At 41.3% G+C, this 12,102-nt stretch overlaps 1 protein-coding gene across 1 annotated transcript in view; it reads right to left on the bottom strand.

The window, feature by feature from the left end:
- The window catches only part of PPIL6 (peptidylprolyl isomerase like 6), a 44,735-nt gene extending 32,639 nt beyond the window's left edge, over positions 1 to 12,096 (bottom strand). Inside the window, exons 1-6 of the mRNA XM_017878763.1 lie at positions 11,878 to 12,096; positions 8,228 to 8,323; positions 5,511 to 5,699; positions 1,605 to 1,666; positions 1,549 to 1,567; positions 1,358 to 1,505 (exon numbers count right to left, since the gene is read on the bottom strand). Of these exons, the coding sequence (XP_017734252.1) occupies positions 1,358 to 1,505; positions 1,549 to 1,567; positions 1,605 to 1,666; positions 5,511 to 5,699; positions 8,228 to 8,323; positions 11,878 to 11,916 (553 nt within the window). The 5' untranslated portion in view covers positions 11,917 to 12,096. The remainder of the gene's footprint in view (positions 1 to 1,357; positions 1,506 to 1,548; positions 1,568 to 1,604; positions 1,667 to 5,510; positions 5,700 to 8,227; positions 8,324 to 11,877) is intronic.
- Positions 12,097 to 12,102: the final 6 nt, after the last annotated feature.

Genomic DNA, 12,102 nt, shown 5'->3' with positions numbered 1-12,102 from the left:
ATCTCAGCACTTTGGGAGGCTGAGGCAGGCGGATCACCTGAGGTCAGGAGTTCAAGACCAGCCTGACCAACATGGCAAAACCTGTCTCTACTAAAAAAATACAAAAATTAGCCGAGTGCTGGGGTGGGCCCCTGTAATCCGGCTACTCGGGGGGCTGAGGCAGGGAGAACTGCTTGAACCCAGGAGGTGGAGCTTGAAGTGAGCCGAGATCGTCCCCCCCCCCCTAAGTTGGGGGGAAAGGGGAGTCTCTTTTAAAAAAAAAAAAAAAAAAAAAAAAAAGAACACAGCATCTGAAAGCCTAGCACTTGAGAGTCAACACCGAACTCAGTGTCAGGAGCCCCTAATATTAACAGGCCCCCTTGAGAAATGTTTTATACTAACCAAAAATGGAAAACCACCTAAATGTTCACCAATGGGAAATTAATTAAACTGGTATAGCAATATGGTTAAAAAAAAAAAAAACAAAACTAGGCAGACGCTAAACATTTTGTATGTTTATGTTCATTGGCATGGTTAGATTGATACCACATATTCAGTGGAAAGACACAAAATGGAAAAACACTTGAAAGTGAGGTTAGATAACAATACTTGCGGTATGATCTCGTGGAGAAACCAAAGGGAAAATAACTTGCTTTAACATGCAGGATGCTCAGAATATATCTATATTTTTCTCCTCATCAGCATCAGGATGTTCCAGATCATACAAAAAATGGTCAACACCAATTTAAGCTTCTCAATATGTCATCAAGTTCAAGCAAATCTCCTTTGACACTAAGCCAATTATTTGTAAATTGCTGCCTGGTTGCTCCCTATGGAATATCCCCCAAAAGGCACCCAAAATTTAATTCCATGCTTTTAATCTGACACCTAGTCTATGTAAAACCAAAGGACTGACCTGAAAAGAAAGCGAACATAAAAACCAAACTCCTTTAGACATTACTTTTTACGTGTAATAATGTAACATGTTTGGTGAGAAATAAGTTGTTTTCCATTTATTATATTTTCAAATTCCCACTCTTAGTATACTTATTAAAACCACTGTACTTCTAGGTACTATGTATTTAGGTAAGCATTTAAAATTGGTAAAATAAAATGTCACCCTACTCTCCTCTGTCATTTTTGAATTTGGAATATTCCTGGCAACATAAATTAGATTTACTTATTTTAATAATTAGAGTGTTCTTTAAAGAATACAAATATCTTACTTCATTATTTGGCTATATAAAGCATAATTATTCTTTAAATATGTCTAATTTTAAGTATATCTAATTCTACATACATTTCATAAAGATAAACGAAAGTTTGGACCTTCTCATTTGATATTGCAATTAAGTTGTATTTAACATTTTAAACTTACCCCCTCCTTGTATCCAGCCATTCCGTACTATTCGATGAAAAATGGAATCTTTGTAATGTAGTCTTATGCCACGTTGAGAAAACCCTGCTTTTCCTGTGCACAAGACCTGAAAATTTTTACATGTTTTGGGACATACATCACAGTATAGCTACAAAATAAAGACAAAAGGTTTCAAAGATTAAATATTCAACACTCCAACAGTTATAGATCCTACCCCACAAACTTATTTAAAAAAAAAAAGTCTTACCTCAAAATCAATCTTCCAATTAGAGAAGAATCAATACAAATGTCCAAAAACACAAAATCATGCTGTGAAGATTAAGAAGAAACATATAATGCAGGTCAAAGTCTCATAAGAAAGCTTTTAGAAATGACCAAAAATATACCAGATGCAATATTTTTAGTGATAAGATTTCAATAACATTACCAATGGATAATATTACAGTAAAATTAAGTGAATGACTTGTATTAGTTTATTTCACTTTATTGAGTTTTTACAACCCACTTTACACATTTTAAATTTTACTATTGTATTTATTTATTTATTTTTGAGACAGGGTCTGGCTCTGCCCCCAGGCTGGGGTGCAGTGGCACCATCTCGGCTCATTGCAGCCTCAACCTCCTGGGCTCAAGTGATCCTCCCACCTCAACCTCCCAAGTAGCTGGAACTACACACATGCACTACTACCGTTCAGTAGTGAAAGTTCTGGAAAACATTAACCTATCTCATAGGAGTGAAACACATGGCCAAGTTATCTACCACATTACAACTAGGTGTAGAAATAGCCACACCTAGTGTGGGGAAGAAAACAGCCCAGGGATTCTTCTCTACTTCTCTTCTTTCCTGAATATTTTTGGGAAGGATCCATCATGAACACCATGCATTTGGTTACTGTGCATCCTGGATTTTCAGAGACAGCACAGATTAGCTAACCAGAGCCAGGCCACATCTGTTCTGAGTGGGAAAATCAGGTCCCTACATCCATAGCAGGTGTAGCCCCAGAGATAGGGAAGAGAAGGATGCTGGGCTTTCAAGTTACATACAGTAATACCCTCACGTGCACAGACGCCCCCAGCTTGTCTTCACTTGATATCCTTTCTGGTAGAGAAAAACATTTGTGAGACCTTGCCTAGCCCTATAAAGAGGCATTCAAAATGAAAATGCTAGTTTCAATACAATAGCATTAATTTAGGGGCCAAAGCACATTTAATAGAGTACATTTGAAATCTTGGGCACCATTCTCCTACATTAAAATGCCACCTTGGCTCATGCTTGTAATCCCAGCACTTTAGGAGGCCAAGGTAGGTGGCTCGCTTGAGCCCAGGAGTTTGAAATCAGCCTGGGCAACATGGGGAGACCCTGTCTTTACAAAAAAATTAAGAAATTAGCTGGGCATGGTGGCATGTGTCTGTAGTCCCAGCTACTTGGGAGGCTAAGGCAATAGGATCACCTGAGCCCAGGGAGGTTGAGGCTGCAGTGAGCTATGATCGTGCCACTGCACTCCAGCCTGGGCGACAGAGTGAGACCCTATCGAAAAAAAAAAAAAAAAAGGCGACCTTATTGAGCAAGGTGCATAACTTGTCCTGTCCTCTTTCTTAAGAATTTAGGAAACAAATGAAATTAAATATATCATATTTTTATGTCACTCTAACTTTTCTTTTAATGAAAAGACTGAAATAATATTGTGCTATCTGGCATCTAGCAATGAAATGTCCATCCATACTAATTAGAATTAATTTGTGCCTCTCAGCTTCTGTACTACAAGTTTTTAAGTATAAAATAGAACAGTGTAACTAAAGAATAGGAGGCATAATATATTAAACTTCAGAGGCTCAGGAGGATAAAGAGGATATATTGGAAATCGTGGTTGACTTAGGAAATGGACTTACAGTCCATTCAGACACCACTAAACTTCCCCATGCATCAAGATATTATCTTTATGAGGTAGTCCAGAATAGATAATTCTGAAAAAGCCAATAAAAGAGTTCAAATGAATGCAACACAAGGTAATGTCCCAGTCACCTAGCAGCCAAACAGGCAAGCATATTTATCTACCACATGGTTCTAACTGGAAGTAAACAAATCCCTGGGTTTTATTCAGCAAGAAAAGTCCACTCTCTATGCGAAAAAATCTAAGGATTGTCTCTTGAATTCTTCATGACTATCCTTTATCCTCACTGCCACGAATTATTTCTGGCTTTCATTATGTCTAACCCATGCTGCTATCCAATCCCCTGCTCCCAAGCTCCCCCCTACTCCAGCCTGCATCTGCACAGACCTAAACATTTCTCCAGAAAAGCAAAGAGGATTACATCATACTCTTTATGGAAAGTTCTGTTTCCATAAAGTTCCGTTTCCTTCTGGATAAAATCTAACTCCTTCGTTCAGATGGACAATAAATCATAATCCAGCCTCAAATTTTCTTTAGGATCTATTGGATTTGTTTTCCTAATTAAAATCTGAGTACCCTTCCTATCTGGGGAACTCTTCACAGGGTCCCACCACCTTCACTAGACCCTAAAGGGGCCAGATTCTCCCTCTCCCCATGCTGAGAGCACCAGGGTTTAGGAATATGACCTAGGCTTGCCAGCTAGGTGCTCCTGCCTGGGCTTAGGTCTCCAGGGAGTGATGAAAAGACACTGAAGCATCGAAGGGTTAATCTCGTTGAAGGTGGCGGTGTGAACAAAACCCAGCAGTGCCATGACAGTTCCCTGGCAGCACATCCCTGCAGTGTGACTCTGGCCATGTCTTCCTGCTGCCAGGCCTCGTTGGTTCCCACCTGTTTTCCAAAGCTGTTGTCCAGCTTTCCTGTCAATTGTGAGATAACAGCATCCTTTCAATACACACCTTTTCACCTTCAATCAATCAGAGGAGTCTGGTAATGCTGGCACCAAGAATCTTGACTGAAACTCATCTTCCCAGCTTCATTCCCCACAAATTCTGGCCTCCTTGCTGTCGCCCTGCCATTCCCAGGGCATGTACTGCTGGACTCCTGACCCTTTGGGAATTAACTGTTTGAACATTAAATGCCTCCCCACACCCCAGAGTTTCTAGTATTTTCAAAGTGCACTGCTGATTCAATCAAACATGCACTGAGCACCTATTATGTTTCAAGTCTGTTTGAGCAGTGGTTCAACAAGGATGAATGAGACAAGGCCTTTGCCTTTGCACAGTTCAGATCTTAGCACTGGCTCACTGTGGGCACAGGCCACCATGGGCATGAAATGATCTTCTGCACAATGCAGTTGTTGCTACCAGAAGGTTTCTGAGCAGAATTGCAAAGTCCCTCCACCCCTATTGCTATCACTTCCTGATAGCTATCTCTCACCCCTGGACCTCAAGCTTCATGACTATCCTCTGCCACTGGAAACCTCCCCACTGGCACAGCCTGTCTGGGCTTGCTCTTGCCAACTATGTGTTCATGCTTTTTTTTTTTTTTTTTTTTGAGATGGAGTCTTGCTCTGCACCAGGCTGGAGTGCAGTGGTGCGATCTTGGCTCACTGCAACCTCCACCTCCCAGGTTTAAGCGATTCTTCTGCCTCAGCCTCCCAAGTAGCTGGGATTACAAGCACACACCACCACGCCCAGCTAATTTTTGTATTTTTAGTAGAGACAGTGTTCACCATGTTGGCCAGGATGGTCTTGATCTCTTGACCTTGTGATCTGCCTGCCTTAGCCTCCCAAAGTGCTGGGATTACAGGCGTGAGACACCGTGCCCAGCCTGTGTTCATGCTTTAAAATGTCACCTTTCTTCAATCAACTTTCCATTGTCTTAGCTCAGTAGCTCTTGCCTAGATGTTGGACAGTCTTAATTTAAATATTTAACACTCAAGATAAATGGATGATAGGTTTTACCTTCTCTGAGGGAGTGGTCTTTGTATTTTAAAATAGATTATTCATGCACATAAATCTCTAACGGGAAGTAGGAATGTCTGCACAGAGATGATTTCCCTGTGCAGCCCATGTGCTGTTAGGCACACTTGCTTTACATACCACCATATTATAATCTTTTGCAAATGGAAATGGAACTAGGCTTTAAACTTAGTCTCCTACATTTTTACAATCTCCTTCGTTAGGATATCAATGATTAATGCTGAATCAATATAAAGGGTCAAAATTCCATGACTTTTCTTTAAAATTAGTATAACTTGCCTTGGTGTCTCTTAAGAATTTCATGGAAAAATCCTCAGTGAGTGCATCATAAAGCGCAGAGGGTTTAATGTCAACTATATCCCACACCTCACGGGCCCATTTCTGCAGATCCAATGCATCACCCAGGAACTGACCATCAACAAAAGACATCACAGAGGAAGAATATTCCCAGGTTTCATTTTTGAGTTCCTGTAAGGGAAAAGGACAAAAAAAAAAAAAAAAAAAAAAAAAAGTAAGAAGTGGGGGAAACTTGCTAAACCCATAAGCCAGAGCTTGGGATCAAGTCTAGGTCTGAATTTGTCAACTCTAATATTGAATCTTTTAAAAGTAATTTTAAACATTTTATCATCCTTTACAATTTTGCTCTCAGATATAATTTAAGAACATTTTAAGAATCTGACATCATTAAAAGCAAAGAATGATCTAAAAAGTAATCACAAAAATGTTACAAATGAAAAAAAAAATTTATCTGAGGAATGTGAGCCCCTTTAAATGATCATGCCCAGAAAGGCATTTAAAATATAATAGCAGTCATTTCTCACTCCCCCTGGAGCTAACTAATTACCTCCACTTACTAAGTGGGCTCTAGGCTGACACCAAACAGCCATAAAAAGCCATCCACCCTATAGTTCAACAACATACAGCCAATTGCTAACCAATGTTATTTCTGAAAATCAATGACAATTCCTGACCAACAGCTTTTGTAATCACCCCCTCTTCTGATTCATTCTTCTTTCTTTAAACACTTGAGCCTCTATTTTGTTCTCTGGAGCACTTCCCAAGGCAACTTGGAAATGTGTCCTGGGCTGCAGTCCTCAACCTTGGCCCAGATAAACACTCTATATTAATTTTGTTTCAGCTTCTTCCTTTTAGGTTGACACATTAATAGAAAGATAAATGGTAATCTGGTAATAAAAATCATCGTGAGCCTGGCATACTTGTTATATTAACTTGCAAACAAAATTCAGTCTCTGTCTTCAGTCCTAAAGCACATTTTACTGTGTGCGTACTTGGAAAGGATAGGAGGTTCAGGTAAGACGTGGTGTTCAATGCAGAGGACTGTGAAAATGTTTTTTGGGTGACGTGGGGCTTAAGGTTAGGAAATGACTTATGAGGGTCAACAGGGATTTCTGCGGCACAATCAGGAGCAGTGAGGAAGCTCCTTAGCACTGTGTCTTCAGCCCCTCAAAATGCAGTGTGTTAACGTTTTCATCAATACAACGCTGATGGTAAACCTTCTAAATCTCCGGTGGGCTTGAGGGATGCCCCCTCTGAGGAGATCTGGTTTATTATTACCCAGTACCAGCCATGAATAACTTGGAACAGCTATGCTCAAACTTTTGTGGGCAATGAGAATCATTGAATCTGAAATTCTTATTGATCTGATTCTCAGAATCACAGAATTTGAGTTCCCTCTCCCCTTTCCCCAATACTCTGATTCTAGGATGGTGCCTGAGAATTTGCACTTATTTATTTATTCGTTTTTTGGAGATGGGGTCTCACTATACTGCCTAGGCCGGTCCTGAATTCCTGGGCTCAAGATCCTCCCACCTCAGCCTCCCAAAGTGTTGGGATTACAGATGTGAGCCACTGTAACCCGCCAGAACGTGCCTGTCTAACAACCTCCTAGGAGGTGCTAGTGCTGCTGCTCTAGAGACTACACTTGGAGAAATACTAGTTTGGGGGAACAGTTTACATTCAGCTTGCCAACTTGCTTCATTCTCCTTTGGAGGTTTAATATCCTATTGCTTGCTTCCTATGCCCTTAACAAAACCTGCTTCTAGGCAGAGGAGATTTGTCTATGCTGAACTATAAGTCACTGATAGAGCCAGTGGGTCAATACTTCCTGGAGTGTTTAAATTTATCAGTGTTATCATATTTTACAGGACCTAAAACTTACTTTCTTTTCCTTTTTTTTTTTTTTTTTTTTGAGACCGAGTCTTGCTCTGTCTCCCAGGCTGGAGTGCAATGGCGTGATCTCAGCTCACTGCAACCTCCGCCTCCTATGTTCAAGCAATTCTCCTGCCTCAGCCTCCCGAGTAGCTGGGATTACAGGCACCCACCACCATGCCCAGCTAATTTTTGTATTTTTAGTAGAGACAGGGTTTCACCATGTTGGCCAGGATGGGGTCTTCATCTCCTGACCTCATGATCTGCCCGCCTTGGCCTCTCAAAGTGCTGGGATTACAGGCGTGGGCCACTGCGCCCAGCCCAAATGATTTAGTTAAAACAAATACAAAACGAAAACAGCTTGGTGGCCAAGCACAATGACTCACCCCTGTAATCCCAGCACTTTGGGAGGCCGAGGTGGGTGGATCACTTGAGCTCAGGAGTTTGAGATTAGCCTGGGCAACACGGTGAAACCCCATCTCTTAAAAAAATACAAAATTTAGCCAGGTGTGGTGGTGTGTGCCTGTAATCCCAGCTACTTGCAGGGCTGAGGCAGGAGGATTGCTTGAATCCAGGAAGTTGAGGCTGCAGAGAGCCAAGATCGCCCCACTGCACTCCAGCCTGGGTAACAGAGTGAGACCCTATCTCAAAAACAAAAAACCCAGCTTGGTAAATGATTAATATAATTTAGGAAAAGTACATAATTTAGAGAAATAAAATCTAGTTACACTAAAATTACTCTTTCAGTTTTTCCAAAACAATGCATAAATAATTCAGGCAAAACTTGGTTTGTTGTCTACATCCCCCACATCCCAAGTATCCTTTACCCTTTTTTTCTCCTGTAGATATTGCTGCCATGCAAATTCTTGAAGAGGAACTAATATAGGATCTTCAAATTTGGATGGATGATTATTCTTCAGATTCTGGATTTTGAAATAGAATAATTATTTTAGAGTTAGTTCCCTTTTAAAGTCAATATCATGTTCCCCAATTTTTACGGGGTTTCCAGAAGTTTTATACAACACACGCCCAGGCCATGCAGTCTGACTGAGAAATTCCTTGCTCGCTCTCAGAGGCCCTTGTGCTCACCTCCAAGTTGCTCCCCAGTCCTGGGAGCTTATTTGTATAAGTGCCTCAAAGCCAAGAACTATGTCTTAGAGGCTGGGCGCAGTGGCTCACACCTGTAATCCCAGCACTTGGGGAGGCTGAGGTTGGCAGATCACCTGAGGTCAGGAGATTGAGACCAGCCTGGCCAATGTGGCAAAATCCTGTCTCTACTAAAAATACAAAAAAATTAGCCAGGCATGGTGGGTGTGTACCTGTAATCCCAGCTACTGGGGAGGCTGAGGCAAGAGAATCACTTGAAGATGGGAGACAGAGGTTGCAGTGAGCCGAGATCACGCCACTGCACTCCAGCCTGGGCAACAGAGTGGGATTCTATTTCAAAAAAAACAAAAACAAAACAAAAAAAAAAAAAAAAAAACAAAAGAAACAAACTCTTGTCTTAGTCTTCCTATATTCCCACCTGCCACAACCTCTGGCACATAGCAGCTGAATAAACAAAGGAATCTATAAATGGGCTAATGCCAATAGCTTTGTGGTATGTTATGTTCTTTTAGGACTAGTTTTTCCCAAAGTACAACTCTTGCTAAACCTCAGCGGATCTACAGACACTTTACTTATAACATAAACAAAAGTCCTTGCTTGATTTCACTGATGAATGGGGATGACCAAAAGATAATAACATTGTGGTTATACCCCTTAGGAAAAAGAGAAGTACGAAATCAGTTTAGGTTTAGATACTGAATATGTTTTAGTTTGACATAGATTGTCTGTAGGAATCAGAGAAAATTCTTATTGGTCAGCAATCCAGGCTTGGTTCTTGATATCTGTCTCCCTCTAAAGCAAGAGAAGGCAGGTGAGGCAATAACAGGCTTCTTTTCTGAGTGGGTCTGGGAAGTAGATGGACCAAAGGGAAAAATAACAGCCGCTGCAGGTGGCACCTTCCCTGCTAGGGACAGTGCTTGGAGGCCCTGTCGTGGTCCAAAAGAGGGTGCTGGCCTAGCACAGGTCATCAGGAGTGAGTATTCCAAGGGGAGACAACCAGGATGTGAGTGCGGCCCACTTTGGCAATACTCAGGAAGACGGCAACGATAATCAGGCCATTTCCTTCTGTCCCCAAGCAACAGGTGACGTGTCCTGTTTCTCAGTTCCAGTGTCTGTGCTCAGTTTGAGGCAATACTTCAAGTTGACTAATACATATATTTTGAGACGGAGTCTTGCTCTGTCACCCAGGATGCAGGGCAGTGGCGTGTCCTCAGCTCACTGCAACCTCTTGTCTCCTGGGTTCAAGCAATTCTCCTACCTCTGCCTCCTGAGTAGCTGAGATTACAGGCGCCCGCCACCACGCCCAGCTAATTTCTGCATTTTTAGTAGAGATGAGGTTTCACCATGTTGGCCAGGCTGGTCTCAAACTCCTGACCTCAGGCCATCTGCCTGCTTCACCCTCCCAAAGTGCTGGGATTACAGGCATGAGCCACCGCACCCGGCCCAGCTGACTGCTATTTCTAACCATCTGGAATAAACTATAAATCCAACAGTTTTCAAATAAAACACATCATGTCTTTTTAATAATTTAGTATTTGTTGTAGAACGGACTATATCCAAATTAAAATATATGCAATATTTATTCTTATTCTCTACAAATCTCAATGTTTTGTGTGTTTGGTTTTTACACTTTGTTTTTATTTTTGAATTGACATATAATAATTGTACATATTTATGGGGTAGTGATGTCTAGATACATATAATGTATACCTATCATTGGCATATCCATCATCTCAAACATTTATTATTTCTTTGTGTTGGGAACACTCAACACAAATCTAAATCTCTGTCAGTTAATCAGGCATCTGGGATCACTCACAAATTATCACGTTAGGGATATATTCAAATATCCTTTATTAAGACAGAACTAGAGGCTGGGTGTGGTGGCCCATGCCTATAATCCCAGCACTTCGGGATATCGAGGAGGATTGCTTGAGCCCAGGAGTTCAAGACCAGCCTAGGCAACATAGTGAGACCCCTGTCTCTTCCAAAAAAAGAAAAAAAAACTAGCTGAATTTTCATATTTGAATGCAACTACAGTAGGTAAAAGTTTAAGAAAGGGAAATTGACATTAATATAATAAAGATATTGTTTTCTTGACCTAGTGTCTTCTACAACAGGGGTTGGACAGGAATAATTTTTAGATTTGTAAACAGTATTTTTTTTTTTTAAGACAGAGTCTCACTCTTCTTGCCCAGGCTGGAGCGCAGTGGCGTGATCTCAGCTCACCAAAACCTCTACCTCCCGGGTTCAAGCGATTCTCCAGCCTCAGCTTTCCGAGTAGCTGGGATTAGCGGTACCCACCACCACGCCTGGATAATTTTTGTACTTTTAGTAGAGATGGGGTTTCACCATGTTGGCCAGGCTGGTCTTGAACTCCTGATTTCGTGATCCTCCTGCCTCAGCCTCCCAAAGCGCTGGAATTACAGGCATGAGCCACCGTGCTCGGCCTGTAAACAGTTTTAAAAAATCAAAAGAATCATATTTCACGTTATGTGAAAATTATACACAAGTCAAATTCGGTGTCCATAGTATGGTTTTACTGGAATACTGCCATTTATTTCCATCTCTGTGTCTGTTTTTGCAACACAGGACAAAGCTAAACAGGTGGACTGAGACTCTATTGCCAAGAATGCCTAACATATTTACTATCTGGACTTTACAGAAAAAAAACTTGCCAACACTTTCTTTACAATGTGAAGCACAGAAAATATGTGCCTTCAGAAAAAAAGCGAAAAAAAATGAGAAAAAAAAGAAATCCCCGAAACTCATTAAATACATTAACTTTGTAATTAGCTTTATGGCCATTAACTTTGGTAATAAAAGGTTGCTGATCCCGTCTGCCCAAGCAACACAGACCATAATTTCTACTTTTGATGATTCATGTATTATTTTCACAGACTTCTGATCATTTGTTTTCTTTTTATTATTATTTATTTTGAGACGGGTCTGGCTCTGTCGCCCAGGCTGGAGTGCAATGGCGTGATCTCAGCTCATTGCAAACTCCGCCTCCCGGGTTCAAGCGATTCTTGTGCCTCAGCCTCCTAAGCAACTGGTATTACAGACGACCGCCACCACGCCCAGCTAATTTTTTGTATTTTTAGTAGAAAAGGGGTTTCACCATGTTGGCCAGGATGGTCTAGAACTCCGTCTCTGCCTCCCGAAGTGCTGAGATTAGAGGCGTGAGTCACCGCGCCCAAGAAATCTTCTATTTGGAAACATTTTGTTGTCAAGTATCCAGCTGGGGAAAAACATTAACTAAGGCATGGTCCTGGAGTCAAGTGAGGTTCGGCTAGAAGTCTGCCATGGACAACATTTCTGGAGCAAACCCTGTAAGAAGGGCTGAATTCTACATGCCGACATTTCATACATTTCTCCTGCATTTCGGGTTGTAAGTGTGCTGCAGCATGACTGATCTGGCCAAATTCTTCCAGTTTCCTCAAGTGCTTTTCCTTTAATATCGTTCTGAGTGTTGACAAACAAATTATTTTCCAAAGCACTTGTGACGCATCTAGTTCGATAGGAACGCAGTGACGGGTCTATAAAATTCAAAGAAAAGAACCTCCCCGAATGAAGAATTAACAAAAATCCCTCG

This window comes from Rhinopithecus bieti, unplaced genomic scaffold (assembly GCF_001698545.2).
Source record: "Rhinopithecus bieti isolate Rb0 unplaced genomic scaffold, ASM169854v2 scaffold_11508, whole genome shotgun sequence".
Taxonomy (NCBI): Eukaryota; Metazoa; Chordata; class Mammalia; order Primates; family Cercopithecidae; genus Rhinopithecus; species Rhinopithecus bieti.
The sequence above is the reverse complement of the archived record's forward strand: the minus strand, read 5'-3'. Positions and strand labels throughout refer to the sequence as shown.